Here is a 21496-nt window from a genome sequence, read left to right as displayed (position 1 = left end):
CGGAGAATTTCGTGTGTCAGAGTGCCCGAGAGATACAGAGCGCTTACTGGAATTCAACTAGCACGACACTACATCCAACTGTGACATACTACAGAGATGAAGATGGGAAACTGCAACACAAAAGCTTTGTGTTTGTTTCGGATCTAGGTGATCACAATTCCAAGGCGGTGATGGCGATTCTCAATAAACTTGTCCCAATCCTCAAGACGCACATTCCTAATTTGCGAAAGATCCACTACTGGACCGATAGTCCATCCTCTCAATATCGCAATCGCTTCATCTTCAGCACCCTCTGCCAACACAACGACTTATTCGATGTAGAAGCGAGCTGGGACTACTTCGAGTGTGGTCACGGAAAAAGCGTTTGTGATGGCATTGGCGGGACTGCAAAAAGACAAGCGTCTGATGCGGTGAAACAAGGCAAGGCTGTCATACAAGATGCCACTGATTTCTTTGCGTGGGCGTCTTCTCATGAGAAAGAAATCGCGTACGTTATGTACTCAAAAGAAGACTACGACAGAGCGGCGGAGCAGCTCTCTTCCATGGATTGCCAACCTATTCCTGGAACAATGAAAATCCATTCTGTGCATCCAACAAGTCAAACGAAGATGCTTGTGAGACAAACTTCTTGCTACTGTGAGAACTGCCTAAAGGGACAAGATAGGTGTGACGGATGGATGATTCGAACACTAAAGCCCAAACGAGCAAAACCCAGTGATGCTGATGTCGTAGAAGCCGTTGATGCTGTGAAGGCCGTGGAGACAGTTGAGAGAGTGAAGACCGTTGAGGCCGTGGAGACAGTTGATGCCGTGGAGACAGTTGAGGCCATGGACACAGTTGATGCCGTGAAGACAGTTGAGGCCATGGAGGATAATCATACACCAGTTCTACCAGCTGTTGATGAGTATGTGGCTGCCGTATACTCGGGTCACTGGTACTTGGGAAAAGTCTTGGAAGTGGATCTCGATGATCGTGATGCCAAGATAACATTCATGACCCGCGTGACTACAAAGAAGGGCTCAACCTTTAAGTGGCCACATCCGGCAGATATCATCTGGATTCCATTCGATGATATACTCACCACAAAAGCGCAGCCAACAGGGGTCGGAAAGTCAGAGAGATCATTTGAGTTAACCGTCGAACAGTTCGCACTAATCGAAGATTTGGCCAAAAAATATCAAGAAGCACAAATTAAGTAAAAGGATCAATATTCGATTTTGCAAGTGACAAACATTTGGACATCATTACGAGTATATAATGGAAATGCACTTTCCATATCCATCCGTATTCTTTCATTGTACAATAACTAATTTGCTTAAATAGGAAATCCGGTCCAGAATGAAAACAATTTACGAAGAAAAGGAATCACTTCCCCTACAGTTATGCAAGAATTATGAAAAATCGCCTAAGAAAAAGGAAAATAATGATGTGTTGAATTTTTTTTTTCCAGGAAAACATTTCTTTGTTTAAATGAGCAAGTAAATGATATAATCCCCTCACAATTTTCTACACATTTTGTTTTCAGACATCCTCAAAATTTCATATATCAGATATGATAGAGTAAAGCTTTCCTTCTATTAACCCAAAATGAATGAGAGATGATATTTATTCTGACATATCTTAATATAAGGGTATGGTTTTTGCCTGTATTCTGCAAAAAAAAAAAAAGTAAGAATTTCCAAAATGTCATGTACATAATGACAAATTATGAGGGGATGACATCAACGACTTGCTCATGAGAATAAGACTGGTCAAGAAATGTTTTCTGAAAATGTGAAAATTAGAAATATAATATCTTCCTTAATTGTTGTTACTCGATTGTACTTTTTGTTTTTCTTCCTTTTTAAATCATATCAATTTCTGACCCGGATTTTCCCTTTAATACTTGCCACATTATGTACAGCGGCATATCTGACATATCTTAATGTAAGGGTATGGTTTTTGCCTGTATTCCGAAAAAAAAGTAAGAATTTCCAAAATGTCATGTACATAATGACAAATTATGAGGGGATGACATCAACGACTTGCTCATGAGAATAAGACTGGTCAAGAAATGTTTTCTGAAAATGTGAAAATTAGAAATATAATATCTTCCTTACTTGTTGTTTCTCGATTGTACTTTTCGTTTTTCTTTCTTCTTAAATCATATCAATTTCTGACCCGGATTTTCCCTTTAATACTTGCCACATTATGTACAGCGGCAACGTAATGTTAATTGTCAACTGATACGTGGAAGGAGAATATTTACGATTCCGTAATCTAGTTGTTTTGACTTGGCTCTCTCTGAATGTACAAAAATATGAACATGTAGAATACGTCAATATAGTGTAAGCTTTAATGTACCGAAATATTTGAGTGGATGATGAATCAGGTATGTGTTAATGCAAAGAAGTTTTAATTACTTGAGCCTAGAGTTGTGTCGGTTATAATATACGTTACCATTATCTACAGTATTGCTCCGTGACTTAAAAAAAACAACAACAAATTTCATGACAAAACATGTGGAAATACATTAATACATTATACAAAGTTTTTGACACCTATGCAACTTGACTACTTGTTGGGAATGAGATCTTCTATACAATTTATAGAAGGTTCTTTTTGTTTGGAGCAGAGCCGAAATACATGTAGCCCAAGTGAAATAACGGTTTACTTATAAGATTAAACTGTCAGCAGTCAAATACGTTACCTTACGTTGAAGTTATATATTTGTCTGTATATACACTCGGAGGTAATCAACTTCACCATGTTGTTCCAAACTGAATGATGTTACATATCTAATCATTGAGTTAACAGAGCTACATAATAATGTACATTGTCCATGTAAAATCAAAAGTTTCGGTCACTATATTTGAAACAGAATTATAATTATGTCTCGGGTTAGCTTTGTTTGTGTATGTTATCAATGAATAATTTTACATACTGAACTATATGTCAAGGCGATTATCCGAGGTTATCATATGTTCTAGGTGGATATAACATTTTGATGTAAGACAATATGCAAGGGTGAGTTAATCATCATGTTACTATATAAGTCACAGTAACAACATTTTTGTAGTATAGATGTCTGTCAGATACGTTACCAATTCGACATTACCGTATATATCTTCCTTGGTAATAAATTTGATGATATTGTTCCACCTTAATAATGTTAGATATCTAATCAATGAGTTAATAGAAAGAAATGGACTACATTGTACATTTTAAATCAAAAGTTTCGGTCATACATTTCAAACAGAACATAATTATGTTATTGCGTTAATTTTTGTTTATATATGCATGCACGTATGCTATTGATGAATATATGACTTTGTATTACTGAGCAGTGTTAAGGCGATTAACTAGGGTTGTAAATATAAATGTTCACGGTTGATAATTCATTTGGATGCAAGATATAATGCAAGATTGAGTTTATCGTCATCTTGGGATATAGATCACAGTAACGAAATTTTGTGGAAGAAGTATGTCAGATACGTTACCATTTTTCTCTTTCCTTGTAATTCAGAATGTATGAAATTTGCTGTAAAGTGTGCTTGCAATTAGCTTTCTTTGATAATTTCAGTACTTGTGTATAATTTTTATTACTGTGTCAAAGCGATATAAGATCAAAGTGTATTAGAGATATGAATTGCAATTTAGGGTTATGTATTTTATACGAAAATATATTATTTTTGCGCTGATTTTGACTCACAGGCTTCAAACGTCAATCGCTTTTTTTTACATCTGGACCGATCAAAGTTCAAGAATTACTTTTTAATCGTGTGAGCATATTAGTTACGTTTACATTGAAATAGATATTTACATTAATGTTCCATAAATGATACATCCACAGCGATTTTCTTGTCAAAGGCCTAATGGTAACGTATCTGACGGGTGGTAAAAACTATGTAAAAATGGTGTTCAAGTTCAATGCTATTTCTTAAAAAATATGTTGGTGTCAAAAATCACCCGTTGGTTGTTATGTGTTCTCAAAGTATTAAAGTTTCTGAATTCAAATGAGTTTCATGACTTTTTTAATGTCAAAATTTTATAGTTTGTCCAACCCTGTTGGTGCACTTTTGTGGAGAACGGCCCTTATACGGGATTTTATCAATTACGTGATTGACCAATGAGATTACAGAATTCATGATCACTAAAAGATAAAAGTCCAGACCATGTTGGTTAAAGGTTAAGTCAGGCGTAGCAATGCGCCTCCATCCAACAGGAAGCTCATTGTGACAGGAGAGGCAAAGTTCACCTTCATATGCGGGTGGATAGAGTGAATGCAGCAACATTGACAGAGCACATTATTGAAAGTGAGGAAAAGTGGTCAATTTGTTCAAAAGTTATGAATTTTTATATTTTCTGCACCTTCACTGATGGATAAGAAGACTACTACATTATGATGTCACATGTACATGTACGTACACTACAAAGTAAGGAAAACAGACATAGAATTCCACAAAATGTCATTTATTGAATTAAGTACACATTTGTTTGACTTGTTACTGATGTATGTTAAGGGTAATATTATTCCCCCCGCTTTCTTGAAGAGGCAAGTCGGGTGCTCCTTTATCATGCCATTAAAATGATATTATGTTGAATTTGCCTTTTATTTTTTTTAATAATTGCATGCATGAATTTTCATTTTTCATTTTAACAATTATTCACATTTTGTATATTTGACAACACTTAACACTGATCACGCTGATTCAATTTTTGCACTGGTTGTTTCTATCAATAACTCACATTTAAGAACTATTTTGAAGGAGTAAAGCTGGGCTTTTGTTTCATCTGCAAATGATAGACAATGCCTTTAAGGTGAAATTATCCTATGATGAATTCAAAATTGTCCCCATGTTTACATACCTCATTGTCCTCATCGTAGATATACACCTTGGAGATCTCCAAGAGGTAGAGGCTGAACACGAGGAAAGTCTTATCCTCGATTTGGATGGACTCAACTGAAGAGGTCACTGAGGGCAGGGAGTGGAGAGAACGCTTTGAAATTTATCTATATGATTGAATAAAACTTTGAAATAGAAGAGACAAAAATATGAGGGGGAAATGTTTGTCTAAGGGAAGCTATGTGTAGATAATCTTTATATTCACGTCACATTTGTCCTTTTGCCAAGTTTGATTTCTTAAATATTTCTGCAAACTGGAGGTATTAAGCTTCGAAACATTCAACTTGAAGACATTATTCATAACTTAAAAAGATATGAATACACAGCACTATGGATATAAAGGGTCCCTTTTGCAAATATTTCATGAAATTAGTCTGCCATTTCATAAATTTCAACAACAAAAAACAGCCAAAGCTGCAAATACTCTTCATCCGTATTCACAATACAAGTCGACAAATGTTAGAATACCACTATGAATTTCATCTACAGTTACCTCATATCAAGAAAGTCTAAACGATCAATTGAGGTGTTGCCCTTCTTTCTCTCACACCACTTAAGAGAGATCATTTTGCAGACTCTACATTAAAGGGACTGTACAGTACTGGTTGAGGTGGGGATTCATGTTTTGAACATTCCTAAGTGAGATAATGAAAAGCCTCTTATGAAATATGAAAGAACATGTAATTTTAAGAAGGATTCAACGTTTATTTGATGAAAATTGGTTTTCAAATGGCTGAGATATCCAAAAAAGTGCTAATAATAAAAGGCGACATGCCACAACTTTATTAGGATCTCTTTGTTTCACCTTGTTTTTGGATATCTCAGTCATTTCAAAACCGATTTTCATCGAATAAACTTTTGTTACTCCTTAGAACTGCATGCTCTTTGACATCTCATAGAGTGGTTTCTGAATATCTCACAAAACGTTAAAAGTTAAATCCTCACCTCGACCAGAACTGTACACACCCTTTAATCTTTCATGGGTGTAACTTAAAGTTTTAAATGTCCTATCTGAGATCTTATGATTCCATAAAAGATGCACCAAGATTTGATTGTGGATACTATTGTCCAACCTGCCTCAGCAGCCATCTGCCATATAATAACACTTGGAAAAAAAAAATCCTCTGACAGCTAGAAAAGATATGCCAAATCAAGATGTCACTATCAGCAGATACTGGTCTACATTTACATAAAAACCTTTTTTTTTTTCTGGCTCTTGCGTGGTCCCTACAGACAGGTTTAACTGTATTAGCCAGGGGATGCTTTACAGGGGCTAAAATAAATACTGCAAAGAAGGTAAACATACCCATCAAATTCTAACAACAGACACGATAATTACACATAGTACATGACCATACATGTATATTCAGATGCACCCTTAAATAATGAGAAAGTACTGCAATACCTCCCGTAGAAAGGTCTTGCATAACCTCAAAGTCCCCTGTGCCATCATTGTAGACATAGATGGTGGCTATGCTGCCATCGTACGTGGTGAAGACCAAGCAGTCCTTTTCGCCTACAGTGAAGGCATCGATGTCGGACGTCGCGTCCATGGCTTCGCCGGCCGACCCGACGAGAGTGAAGGAGCCATCAACGAACTTGTAGATGGCGTTACTGGATGAGGTGTCTGGCGAGTAAAATGAGGACAATTACTGAACCAAGTATTAACTGCCTGAAAACAGTAGGCCTACTCAATGATATTATGCATGAAGACTTTAACGTAATACAATATTACGTATACTGCGTGTAGATAGACATGGAGGCCCATCTTATATCTACTTAATCCTATTCCCGACCAGGGGGTGGGGGTGGGGAGGGGGGCGGCATTTTGGTAAATGTGTAACTTTGTATAATTACTCTTCCCTCCAAGTTTGATTGAAATTGAAGGTTTCAGTTAGAGAGTTATTCAAGTTTCTATATCATTACAGACGGACGACGGACGGACAGACGCCGCAGGCAATCCCTTTGTCTCCCCGCACGTCCGATGGGCTCGACAAAGTTCAAGCAATCAAGCTACATGTATATGCAAATGTGAGAAACAACATTCTCACTGATAATTTTCAAATAGTTAAAATTGTTACAGAAAAAAGAATAAAAGATTTTAAAAAATATATACGTCATCTGACCATAGCAATGCTGATGTTCTGAATGAAAAACCAAACAAGAAAACTGCCAACTTTGGTAAAATATCAGTTATGGTCTCATTTTGGCCCACTCTGTAACCAGTTGAGAACGAACTGATTTTGCTATGCCACGCATTTCCCATAGACACCTGCCCAAGTATACTCCAGACTCGTCCTCAACAGGTTAAGGGTTTTTAAGCTGGGCGGTCATAAAAGCTGAAGTCAAGATCTTTGTTTTACCAACCATGACATGGAACGTGTCCGGAGTTTGCTACGATGAGGTAGTCCTCTCCTCCGAGGACAAAGTGTTTCCAGGCAACGGCACCGTTGGTGTTCAGTCGCTCTTTGGGATGACAAAAGCAGCAAAAACATAAAAATCGACATTTGATTAATCGTTTACATTGTACAACACTCACTTGTTTTTAAAAGAATTGCAGCGAGGGAGGAATGTTTTTGGTTTTAGAATGATAAGGGAATATACAATGTACATGTACAGCAGAACTAGAAATTTTATACACGGTGCACTCCTGGTATAATTGTACAATGATACGGTTTTCTGTACCAGGGATAGCCTCTTCAATAGTGTTGCCACTAGTCACTACTCGACCAGAGGGACCCAGGGCCCTGTTAAGTTACATCTTCAGTACTTCTTTTAATACTACATGCATGATGGGAAAAATAATGAATCTTTGCATACTTTTTTATAGAAATGTGGAGGCGACTTTCACAGCATTTTGAAATGGTAAAATTTCACAGGTCCATTTGGCAAAAATTCAAGTGATACCCCAAATAGCCTTTTAAGTGATCTGAATGATTTTATACTAAGCATTAAGTATAAAACATACTGAAACATGTCAGAAAAAGTAATTACCACTAAAAAATTTTTTTTACTTAAAAATAGATCATGTGTTTGTAGTTTTCCTTTGTCTACACTTCTGTAACACTAAAACACTTCAAAATCATGACAACAACTGAACTCTTTCTGTGCCACATTCGCACGCCCGACTCAGTCAGTAATATGCCAAGTTCACATATTCTGCTCAAATGTACAGACCCGCCCAAGCCCATTAATAAATCGCCAAATATGGAAGTACATGTGTACAATGAAAGTGTTTCTCGAGATTCCATCCCTGTCACAGGCACAGCTGTAGCTTAAATTGTATTTTATGTGGTGAATTACTATGACAAGCTGTGTTCGCTACTGGATCTGCACATAAATTCTAAGTTTCTATCCCTGTCTTGCGTGCAAAAGTCATGCCTCTATGATAGTGTAGCTACTACATGTACCTGGTCATTTGAAAGAAAAAACAATTATACATAGATTTCTCATACAATCTACATCAAAGCAAAGCTTGGAATTTTCTCTACAACTTTGCTCTAACATGTCGAGGGTAAAAAAAATCTCTAAGGGTAAAATTATTTGAATAACAAATTGCTTTCTCAAGGCATGCTTACGTTGCTGTCTCAGAGTAATTCATGTGGCACACAGGAGGTTTACACTTTGGCACATAAAAAGTTTAAATCCCCAGTGTACTCAAAAGTTCAATGAATTTGTGATTTCAATAGACATTGATGCAAAGATTTGAAACTTACCAAGCTCCTCAAACTGCGAGGTTTCTGTGCTCCAGCGATAGATAACGCTGGTCGTACACACATCCCTGTGGTCATCAGCGTAAATTGCGGCGGCAAGATAGGTTGTCCCGTCCATTGAAAAGGTCTCAAACTTTTGAATATGCTTTTGAATGACTTGTTCCTCTTCTACGTAGTCAATGGCATCAAGAAAATCTGAAAAAAGGAAGAAAATTATTTTGATCTACATTGTAAGAACACAAGACACATTTGAATGAACTATGGTGTCACTAGACACCATATCTGGTGAATTTTAATCCATTGAATGGAACTGTTGTAAAGCAAGATATTACCCACTTCACAGAGATATGAATGAGCAATGTCCTAGACAGTGGCTGCGGTTTCTGTGGTTCAGTAAAGAATATTGTGAACATTCAAGGGAGCCTGTTAAAATCATCTGATCTACATTGTAATAACACAAGACACATTTGATTGAACTATGGTGTCAATAGACACCATATGTGGTGAATTTTAATCCATTGAATGGAACTGTTGAAAAGCAAGATATTACCCACTTACTTAATCCAACATGCTCTTATCTTTAACAGGCTCCCTTAAATGTTCACAATATTCTTTTACTGAACCACAGAAACCGCAGCCACTGTCTAGGGCATTGCGCATTCATATCTCTCTATATTGTTAAATTGTTTTTCTTACATTTAATATCAGCTACATGTATATCTGATCATGCACAGAAAACTCAAAATGGCTTATTTGAGTTAGTAAATCATTCTTTCAGCTCACTGTTGACAACTTCGGCAATAGCCTCGGTTCGCTCGCACTGAGTCTCAGCGAAACAGGCCAGGCCATAGATCTGGTCCTCATATCCGATGTGCCTCGACGCTTCTTCTGCAGCCAGTTCGGAGAGGTCTACCCCGTCGAAGAGGTACGCCGTCGTCACGTCCGCCTCGAACGTCGCCATGTCGTTGAACGTGAGGCTGCCCGTAACGGTGTTGCTGCCGGATAGGGTGACGCGCTTTGAGTCAATCTCAGCCAAGTCGACCGTCTCCACGAGACCTGACAGTAAAGAGAAGAATTCGGGAATTAGACTTGTGAGTTGATTGGCAATGATTGCCAAATTAAATTATATGTAACTTGCTGAATTTGGACCATCCTATCAAAACCCATTTGAAAAAGTGATAGAAGTAAGAGACAGTTAGGAGGTGCCATTTCATGGAGAAGGGAGAGAATTTAAAGAAACAGCTGCAAGACTCACTCAGGCGTGCCATGTAGAAGTATCAATGAAAACATTTTTCCTTTCCCAGTGAAAGCAGCACGTGGCAGAAAAAAACAACGACCAGAAAAACTGCTTAACATCTCTAATCCGATTTGGTTTTAAGCCACCAAATTTTGACGGTAGATGGAGAAAAGCTTTGGCCTTACTATCCAAGGAAAGACAAACTTTCAAAACTATGAGTCGGTCACCAAGACAACACATTCTGGTCCATTACAAGGAATTCTATCTATGACTTCTTGTTGATTTTTTTAACTGGGCGGTCAGAGATGTATTACCTCCAACTGTGATGCTGCCAGTCACTGTGGCCTCGTTATTGAAGATGTGGTAGGCCGTGACGGTTTGCTCCGTGTCCAGCGTGAAGCCCTCATCAATGTCCTTCCCATCCACCAGGCCGTCCACCTGCAGGTCGCCGTTGATTGTCGTGTCGCGGCTGAACGTCTTTTTGCCGGTCATCTTGGACGGCGAGTCGAAGAAGAGGGTGTCAGCGTGGGCTTCGGATATCTCGACATCGTTGACAGAGCCTGCATGCACAATCAATGAGGGATTGAGAAATGGAGGGAGACGAGATGGGAGAGGAGGGTGGGGCGGGGATAGGAGGTGGGGGTGGGGGCAGGGTGTGGGGCCAGGGGGTTCACCTAGATATGACTGCAGGAGACCAGGGGAGCAGTGGTGTAAAGTGGATGGGTAAAATGGTACAAGATAACAAGGTCTAGGTGAAATATTATATAGTAAACAAGGCAAATGTTGCTCTATACAGGCGACTCCCTTTATGACAGAGTCCTTGGGACCAGTTTTCTCTTGCTACATAAATTGAAATTTTGTTATAGCCAAACAGATGACAGATGATCATTTTGGGTCCCAAATTTTATTTCATTATCTTTATTATATACAAAATTGTTGTAACCCGTGTTCGCTACAGCAAGAGAGCAGTGTACCATCATTGACAAGATAGTTTTTAATAGCAATCAGCTACATTGCATCAAGCACATAAACCTGTTTCAGAAATGTTTCTTCTTTTTCTCTAATGTATCAATGAACAATTTATTCACCACCTCCCTCCAATTGAGCTTCTTACATGTACAGTGTAGGTGTGGGAATCCACTAAGTTAGCATTCCTCACTTCTTGCTAGTCATGACAAGTCCCCAGTAAAATTTGTGGTTGCCAATGCAACCTTTTGCAAACAAAGCATGCATAGAACTTGAAATATTACAAAAACAGTCTTGTTTTACATGCTACAGGGTGTAGAATGAGAAAGGTTATATATGTACCCCGCACTAGACGGTCGATCATGGCAATATAACAGATACAGATACAGGTATAGTAATACGGATGGGGCTGCGAAACACAAAGTCTGTCTCCGTGGCAACTAACCTGTCAGAAGGATATTTGCATTTGTTTGCACGTCACATGTGTCGAACGTTTTTGCTCCAGTGATCGTCTGGGCCCCTTGAAATTTAAAAATTAAATAAGATTTACAAAATTAAATGAACACAAACATTGATATGACACTAAAATGCACATGGATGGGTGATTGCTTCACACAAATTTTCATATTTATATGGTGAGATGTTTTGTGATACCACTGACCTACACATTTGCATCAAATGTGATAACTCAAACATAAAATCACTGCCCCCAGTGGTAAACAGTACTTAAAAGGTAGAAATTCACAACATTTATATATCCACCAAACTAGACTCATTATGGACAAAAAGATCAAAATTATGGCTATGAATCAACAACTCAAGAAACATTACTGGATGGGCATAGGATGCTGGTGAAAGTGTGCAGGATTAGCTTTGGTCAAGTTTATCCTCACCACTGCGAGTGACCAAGTTTCCCGCAATGTCCACACCATCCACCAGACCAGTGACCGCAACGTTGCCCTCCACTGCCACATTACCGGTGAATGTCTTTTCACCTATTGACATAAATTTTCCACAGAATTAGAATAGATTGATAAATAATGTTCTCGTCTCTGCCTTCTGCTACATCCATACTTTTGATAAGCTTCCAACTGATAATCACATGTTACTTCTAATTGATGTGACTGTGTATCACAAAACAAAACAAGACAACAAAAAAAAAAAAAAACGTTGCATGCCCTGATTTTAAATCAGGACTCAAAATAGGTGAAACAGGTCAAACTGGTCAATCTTGAGTTTTTCATATTTTCTGAAAGAGCTATTCTTCTTCTATATTATTCTAAACTTTGGAATCATAAGTCATATGTAAACAGTCAGTCCGCAGCACCCGATAATTCGCTCGTATTTATTCAACTCGTATGCAAGCCCGCTCTAGGCTTGCATACGTAATGAGCTGCGTAAGGGGATTTTGTCCTTGGGCTTTCGGCAACAAAAATACACCTTATGTTCACAAATTTGGTATCAAATTCAAGGAAAATATGTAAACTATCATCACATGTTACTCAAATTATTGTCAAGGAAAAATATCATAGCGTGATTTGAGCTTGAAAAATGATGAAAAAAGTAATTCGTGCAGTACACGTTCAAGACGTCAAAACAATATCAAATTCACCTTGCGTCTCAATGAAAATGCTTTATTTGGTAGTCCATCTCCTAATCTTTGTATTCCATGTAAATATCTTGACAATTTGTTGCTTAAACCGGTCAGGAACCAGTAAAATATACATCGATGTCAGTGCCGATCAGCTTGAAACCGTGCAATTTCAAGAGTAAGCTCTCTCATTGGACAGCGCTTGCATTCAGCGCTTGCATTACGTCATTACGCTGCTACATAACGGTTTCATGCCACTTGCAGTTTCTTGGCACGCGTGTAGTTCAAGCGCTGAATGCAAGCACTGTCCAATGAGAGAGCTCTTTTGCGCCACTGTACACTTTGTGTGGAGCATACTTCCGCCTTAGGAGTGAATTTTACAGACATTTCAAAACGGAAAAACTAGTATAAATCATGCTTGCGTCTCCTTGACTCCAATATATGATGAGCATCTAAGTTTCCTCTCTACGAAAAAGCCAAAATCAGAAACAACAGTTTCTTAATCCGGTCAGGAACCAAAAAAGAACTTTAGACAACAAAATCTTCCGTGAAAAGCAGGTAAAATCTACGCAAATTCAACTGATTATATAGTCATGATAAGATCCGATGTTATACGCAAATTTAGTATCAAAATAAAGATCAAAGTCTGGAGAACAATTTACTGTGACTTGTAGCCATGACGAATGTATGTACAAGTCGCTACACTGTGAAAACCATAGCCCTATCAAAGTCTCGCAAAAGCTCGCACGACGAGACACCTTTCGAACGCAAAGATCGTCAACGAGAGTGCTGAATAAATCTTGCCGGATCGGCTCATTAGCATACGTGCTGCGGACCGACTGTAAAGTTGCATTTTTAGCAGTTTTTTCAAGAACACTGGTTTTGAAGTTACAATAGCGTGATGGTAGGTACGTCTTAGAGGCCCCTTTTGAACTTTTGAGAGAATGATGCTACTTCTTTAAAAGTTGGTATTTGTAATAGATAGAGTGTGCTTATAGAGCATGATCGATTTAAGGTTAACCTGATAATCCCTTCCTTGTTGTTGATATGGTGTTTTGCATCCTGTTTTTGTGCCATTCATAGCACAGCTTTAATAAACCCTATATTTCAGAGCCTCTTTTCTCAATACACACTATTCCAGAGTGCATGCATTCTTTCCAATATTTAGATAGGTGAGGAGAACCCATTTCAATTGAGTTATACCTGCTCTTTCAGAATCTGCCCTGACCTAAAAATGCATGTCTGGCGACTATTTGTTGGTTTAGTGATGCAGGGTCACAATTCATCTACCAAGACATGCCTGTTCACACAGGCATATTTTCATAAAATGACACAACCCCCCATGATTTCACTTTGTTCATATCTACTTAAGATTAATTTGCTGAAGGGGAAGGGGGGACGCAGATTGAGAAAATGCTCAGTGAATATTCATACAATGGACTTCCATTGTTACAAAGTCCTTGGGACGGGCAGTTTTCTTTCGTTATAAATATAAGAATTTGTTACATTGAAATTTCTTTATAATCAAATAAACAATGAAAAACAGAGCTGATATTGATGCGGTCTGAATCTTTACTTCATTAGTAACCGGAATTCCGTTATAACCGTGTTCGATGTAACGGGAGTGCACTGTATGACATATATATGCAATGCAAATATGTGTCGACTTGCATTGATTTTATTGTAACCACCAATTATGTGGCCAGTATTTCTATTAAGTATGTGTCACATGCTTTATAATTCTTCGACTACTTTTCTTCAGATCACTCTTGGATACGCCCACAAAAAAAAAAAACACACACCTTTCAAACCAAGATTCTGTTTATGACATCATTTGTCAATCACTGCTAAAGTGATCCTGCTCGAGTATGTATACTACCCATGATTTTTTATCATGGCTACTACTAAAACACTGATCAATTCAGTTCTTATTTACTTCGATGCAGGGCAATTTGTCAATCAGTTGAACTGCTAAAGTATATTAACAAAGACATTTGAATGCACCTTTCCCCTAGACTGAGCATAACTTGCATGTTTCCATACAATGTCTTTTGATAATCATATTACTGTAAAATGAGGAATGTTCACATGCATTTTAATTTTGCAAATTTCATGAGAGCCAAGATTCGCAAAATTAAAACGCAAGCAAAAGTTGTTGTCTACACTATATGTATTGAAAGTTAGAGGCCGCAAAAAAGGCAGTCGGCTGCAATTTGCAAAAATTTCATGCTGTGAAAATATCATGTTTTACAGTATTACTGTATACTGGGAAGGTGCATTCCAATATGTTAAGTTCATCATATCAGCACTTATTCATGAGCAGTGACTATCAGATAAATCAAACATTAGATGTCATTGACAGAATCTTGGTTTGAAAAGTTCAAATTGGGTGTAAACAAGTAACCTCAGGAAAATAGAAAATTATCACGAAATATATGGCATATATTATTCAGGATATTAATTTGGTCTCACAAGTGATGTTGAGGGTATGATAAATCAACACAAGTCCACATGCACTTGCCTTGCATAATGTTGATGGAAGCTTGGACAATTGCTTTAGAATTTAACCCGTTAACCCGTTAGGACGAGTCCCGAGTATACTCGGACGGGTGTCAAACCGTCCTCAATGAGTTAAAATCTTGAGCTTCACAGGATTTCACGATACCTCCATCAATCACCATTTTAAATGGAATTTTGCAATAATTGATAATGCCAAACTAGTAAAACAATAGAAATCAAATATAGAAACCGCACAATTATGAAATCATAACAACATTTGACTTCTAGCTCTCATATAGAGAAGTGAGAATGATATTAGCCTCAACCGAAGTGTCAGGTCATACAGTGTAGGAACAGAATTTTTTGTTAAGAGAAAAAAAAAATACAACAAAATATAGAATGCGTGAAACCCCCGATGTCTTCAACATTATGTATCATTCCACATCTGTGACATTAATTCAAACACTATATATTTTCCCAAATCCTGAGGGACAATTTTTTTTTCCCATTTGGACATCCTCTAACAGCTCTGTTACCTGTGATAACCCTGTTGCCTTGGAGTCTTACAGCGTCGGTGAAGAAGTCTGAGAGATCCGTTGTGTAGGCGGAGTCAGCAGCTATGTTACCAAGGACACTCACGTCAACATCTCCCTGCATTGTCCCGACAACTTTGTGTGCCCCAGTGATTGTCTGACGGCCATCAAAATAGGAAAAAGAGAGAAATATTTGCTCTTAGCCATCGATTCCAAAGAATATATTCCAGTACAAAATTTCTGCATGTATGTATGGCACAATTAACTGGTTTCAATATATGCAAAGAAAGACTCAAATCAAAACTTACAGCTCATCATTTCTAGCTTATTAAAACTTACATTTCAAATTTACCCTACAAGACCCAAAGTAGTCCACTGCACCATGTAATGATTTTCATCCTCATCAAATTGGCAACCCTGAATTTTACTGCATATCTCACACAGGATAAAATCACATGGTACTGGATGAATAGAAGAAATCAGATCAAAAACAAACAAAACAGTGTGTGTTTACCCATTTACACAAAATTTACAGTTTGAAATGAAGAACAGTAACTTGCAGTTTAGTTTTGCTTGAAAATTTTTTCTCAATGGCAACTATCATAATTGCTTGAAACTGTACACAGAAACTTTTTGTTATACTTGTTCAAGAACTATTATTTTTACTATTAACACAATAATGCATCATACCACGAAGCTACATGCCATGAGCAGGTTTGACATTCATTCAACATTTCAAATAAATAAGTTGTGCTACTTTAGGTCAAACAATAAATTGAAGTTCAACTTGCCTTTAAGAAAAATACAACAAGTACTACAAATCACAACATGTGCAGTGAATACTTTTTATCAATATATTAAGTCGTCGGGATATTTCTTTCTTCACTTTTGGTATGGGTATTAAAGATAACCCCCCCCCCCCCCCCCCCACAATACCTGAGTGGTATCCTTTCTTAAGACAGTTGCAGCCCAAGCCTGGAAGTCGAGATCATGGACGGTCCCAGTGACACTGAGGGTGCCACTGAAGGTCAAAGGAAGTTCAAAGGTCACCGAGTTTGGCAAGGTGAAGGGTTCGTCCACAAACTTGGCCAGGTCCTTTAGGGCGGATAGGTCAACGGTGTCTACAGTCTCCCCGTCACGGACCGTGATGTCTCCAGTAACAGACACACCTGGGACAGCGTTGATATCGCAGTGTTGGTTATTTTGATTCCAATATCAGAGAGTAACAGAATACCCATGGTTCATACCTATTTGTTTGTTTTATCTATAGGTGGGTTAAAATACTTGCACTCGGCCCTTTGGCTGTTTTTTCAGCAAGTCTGTGTGATGTACAGAAAACAATGGTACAATCAACATACAAGGTAATACATACAGAATATATCATTACAATGAAACAAAAAGATGAGAAAGAAAAAATACACAACACTCTCTGGCAGAATCAAATACAAAAGCAGTAAATTGCAGAGAAAAAAAAAATTCTCAGAAAAAGAAAAATCTCAGAGAAAGAAAATCATAAATCAAACTTGAGAATTTATGCCCTTCCAAGTCTGTTTTGAAGCTTCCCTGACAGAAAGAACTCTGTGTCCCACTGTGTGTTCACCTTAGTGACTCTATAAACACACTGTGTTGGACTGGTACAGTACTTCTCTTTTTAATACACAGAGTGTTGAACACTGGACCTTCTCTTTTACACAGAGTGTTCACAGAGTAGTAGTGTGTGAACACACTGTGAACATACTGTTGGACACTGTGTTCACATTGTTAAAACTTTCAAATTTCACACTGATTTAAAATGTTTTTTTTTTTCTTCTATGTAACTATTCATCTCTTTCGGTGACATTTTCTTCTAAAAAAAAAAGCTACATCTCATCGAAACACTAAAAAAAAAGAAGGGCTGTATGATACTGGCCTGTGTGTGTGCTAACTCTTTTCTTTCTTCTATTCTGCTTTTATTCACTATAGTTTCAAATGATATTGCCATTTGTGTGCTTACAGAGAGCGACTCTTTTTTTTTATCTACAGAAACTTTTGAAATGATGAATTGGATTGATTGATTTTAGTTCCACTTGTATTAAAATCCTGATTACTATGGCATACCATCGTTGAATTCCAGATGTGAGGACACCGTCTGAACCCTGTCTTTTCTCATGGTGTCGCTGCTCAGTGCTGCAATGTCCACATCGTTGATCTCTCCATCCACATTGAGCTCTCCGTTGATTGTGACATCATCGTAGAAGCTGTATGCTCCTGGATTTTGTTGTTGGAGAGGGATTATTAGGAGATGGGAGATTTTTAAAAAATGGCATACTTGCATCTGATAATATTTCAGAATGTCACCTAAACCCATTGGTGACTAGTCCCTAGTATATTTGGACAGGTGTCTATGGAAAATGCACGGTATAGCAAAATCAGCACGTCCTTAGCTAGTTAATTCACATAGGTGAGCTGTCTGGTATATTTAGAATAGATTTACTGTGCAATGAACAAAGTTGACAACAAATTAATGATACCTTCTTTCCCTTGTGAGAAAAATTGCCAAATTGTGGAAGGAAAGTTGAAAAAACAACTTAAGACAGAGAGTTATGAAAAAAAAATAATGCTTTGTTTTTGGTAAAAAGTGTTTGTTTGATATGAACATTCAGGTCAGTTCATCTTTTTAAAACATTAAGATAGACAGCAACAAATATTTCCAGAGCCACCATCCCCATTTGCACGAATTATGGTTCCTTCTCCCCATCTTGATGATACCTGACAAATTTAGACATAACCATTAACCCAATGTTCAAGAATAAGATGAAAACATGAAACTCTTCATGCACAACACATGACTGACAGTGAACCATTGCAATAGCTCACTTTTGAGCAGTTCAACACAGGCGAGCTAACATGTCACAAGAACAAAAAGTTTAAACCTGAATAAACACAGAAAAGAAATACTATGCACTCAACAATGCATTTTTTTTTTTAGCTTTCACTTTTGAGCAATTTAGCTCAGGCGAGCTAACATGTCACAAGAACAGAAAGTTTGACCTGAATAAACACAGAAAAGAAATACTATGCACTCAACAATGCATTTTTTTAGCTTTCACTTTTGAGTAAGTCAGCTCAGGTGAGCTAACATGTCACAAGAACGGAAAGTTTGACCTCAATAAACACAGAAAAGAAATACTATGCACTCAACCATACATTTTTCATGACAGAACAACCATTAAGACAGAGAGAGAAAGAGAGAGAGAGAGATGGTTTGGATATATATTATATGTTTGAATCACAACATATTGTAATATCTTCTTCTATTCTCAAACATACCAGTAATGTCCTGGGCATCGATGACCACCAAAACCTCCTCGCTGATGTCAATGTCATTGACCTCGCCGCTGACCACCACACTCTGGGTGACGGTGAATCCATCCTCGAACTCCTGGAAGGGTCAAAGGTCATTTGCAAGACATGGCTGGTCATATATTATTTAAAAATAAATAGAACAAGCAAGTAAGAACAAACTTTGATAAAGTGCCTTGTACAAGATGCTCTGATGTGGTTGTACAACTGAAATAATCAAAACAATTGCACTCACATACTACACACATAAACGAATAATGAATTACAAACATGATAAAATAAATTTGCCCATGTGAGGGTCAAACAGAAGATATTAACATGTACATTGACATCACCACCCAAGCAATTGTCATTCTTTTTCTCATGAATAGCAATGCAATACACAAAATTAAGTTCAAATTTGTCCTTATAGCCATCAACTCTGATATTTTTTTTTCTTTAGAAAGGGCTTTCTTTTGGCTCCACAGGTACATGTACATGTACACTTTAATACCAAGCAGAACTCTGAGCTAAATTTTAATAGGAGCATCTTCTATCCACCCCATCCCAGCAACCTCCCCCCTCCCCCTCCACCCCCACCCCACAATGCTCTGGAAGCTGGTTTACTTTTAAATCATAATATGAAGCATAATGAATCCTAACAAACCTTAACAGCCTTTTAATTTCTTTTTATTTTTACCTTACCCATATGTGACAAATCATACCCGTGCGTGAAACTTATGCAAATCCCATGTGAAAGAGATTCTTCATTATTGATGCCTCCAAAAAGCCAACAGCCCGCGACACACCCACCTTGGTACCAGTGATCGTTTGGGGTCCGTCATTGGTCCAGACGATGTCGTCGTTCAACTCCTCCAGGTCGACGAGGCTGAGAAGTCCGGAGATTGAGAGATCATTCTGGACACTGAGGTCACTCTTGAAGGTCTAGGAGAGGAAAGCAAAATTGTGTTAAGAAGTTTAATTCTTTATGTGCCTTGTTTGCACACCCAACTCAGTTGATGGCGTGCCAACTTCGCATATTCTGCTCAACGCACTATCCCGCCCAAACCGATCTATAACTCGGCAAATACGCCATAGCACAATGAAAGCGTTTCTCGCGATTCCCTTCCCCTCACACATAGCTTGTATACTGTATATGCTATAATTTTCGCGTACATAAATTTTCGTGAATTGCCGATGTCACACATTTTCGCGAATGGTTAAATTCGCGATTGGGGGACCAGGGAAAATATGAAGTGGCAAAGAAAGTGTGAATTTTCAACTTACTAGCAACGAATGCTACCACAGCGACTGGGCTGTGTATACTTCTTATTACTAGTAGTGAAACGTGGACATGCTATATGTACGTAAACAAGCTTAGCAAGTATGGTCTGTTCGGTAAGCCGTAAAATGTTCGTATCGTCAAGGCAAGGGATTCATTTTGGAAGGTAATATTTTCGCGTGTTGTTAATTTCGCGAATAGCTCCCGACTCGCGAAATTCGCGAAAATAAAACCCACGCGAAATATATAGCGTATACAGTATTATGTGACGATTGACTAGCAATTAAGCAGTGCTGCTTACCGGATTAGCCTATAAATTCCAAGTTTCTGTCATTGTTTTGTGTGTAAAAGTCAGGCCTTTACAATAATCTAGCTACTGGTAATTTCAAAGAAAAACAATAACAGATTTGTCATGCAATCTACATCAAGGCAAAGAGGGGCATTTTCTTTACAAATTTGCTCACTACATGTCCAGGGAAACAGAAATCTATAAAAGTTAAATAGGTTTGAAAAAAATAATGTTTTCCCAAAGCATGACTACGTTGCTGACTCAGAATAATGTGGCACACAGGGGGTTACACCATGGCACATAGAGTTAAGCTACATTGTGCTGCAAAATGCTCAATAATTTCTCCAGTGTCTGGTTTGAGATAATTGGGCAGACCCTAAAGATTTTGAAAGAGGTACTTGCAAGAGGACTTTAAAACATCTGGGGTGTTGATCTTAAAATGTAAAACCAACTTACAAATTATGGTATGCCATTGGATTCCCTTTTTAGTATTACAAGTATCTAATGTTTTCAGAATCCTTTTCAAATTGTTATCAAAATTGATAGGAAAAACCCTCTGTCTCCTATTTTACTTGGTTTATTGATTCCTGCATGAAAAAGTCTTTTAAGATTTTTATTTCTTTTTGGACATGAGAATATTATTGAAGACACACACAGCCTACCATAATTTCACATTCATCTTGAAATCTAAGTGTAGATTAAAATTCTTTCTGAAACTGCCCCCTGGACCCACACTGGTGAATATACAGTATGTCACAATCATGCAGCCTGGAGGAAGACCACAAAGGGCATGGAATGTCTGAACCTAAAGAGCAAGGAAAACAGACAGCATCAAGATGATGCAGTGTCAGCACCGACGATCCAGATGATGATGTTAATGATGGCAGCCATTATGATGATTGATGATTCACAATTGGCGATGATGGTTAGTGATAATCAATGGCGATTAAGGACGACGACGACAACGATGATGATGATAATGATGATGATGATGATCAATGGCAATGACACAGGTGCCCATGGTGGTGATACCGTGATTGATGATGATGACGATGATGCGCTGATGATGATGGTCTCTATACTATAGTGATGGCTATCGATGGCAATGACACAGGTGCCCATGGTGATGGTGCTGATGATACCCTGATGATGATGGTGATGGTGATGATGGATGAGGAT

The 21496-nt window shown here is 37.9% G+C and overlaps 1 protein-coding gene across 1 annotated transcript in view; it reads right to left on the bottom strand.

Annotated features, from left to right (window-relative positions):
- Positions 1-21496, bottom strand: part of LOC140235831 (uncharacterized) — an 88209-nt gene that overhangs the window by 12147 nt on the left and 54566 nt on the right. The window contains exons 32-44 of the mRNA XM_072315832.1: positions 19560-19691; positions 18735-18846; positions 17523-17672; positions 16362-16594; positions 15429-15582; positions 11696-11797; positions 11248-11322; positions 10151-10396; positions 9383-9655; positions 8603-8794; positions 7254-7352; positions 6292-6513; positions 4849-4955 (exon numbers count right to left, since the gene is read on the bottom strand). Of these exons, the coding sequence (XP_072171933.1) occupies positions 4849-4955; positions 6292-6513; positions 7254-7352; positions 8603-8794; positions 9383-9655; positions 10151-10396; positions 11248-11322; positions 11696-11797; positions 15429-15582; positions 16362-16594; positions 17523-17672; positions 18735-18846; positions 19560-19691 (2097 nt within the window). The remainder of the gene's footprint in view (positions 1-4848; positions 4956-6291; positions 6514-7253; positions 7353-8602; positions 8795-9382; positions 9656-10150; positions 10397-11247; positions 11323-11695; positions 11798-15428; positions 15583-16361; positions 16595-17522; positions 17673-18734; positions 18847-19559; positions 19692-21496) is intronic.

Source organism: Diadema setosum, chromosome 12, assembly GCF_964275005.1.
Source record: "Diadema setosum chromosome 12, eeDiaSeto1, whole genome shotgun sequence".
NCBI lineage: Eukaryota > Metazoa > Echinodermata > Echinoidea > Diadematoida > Diadematidae > Diadema > Diadema setosum.
This window is presented reverse-complemented; position numbering and strand designations above follow the sequence as displayed.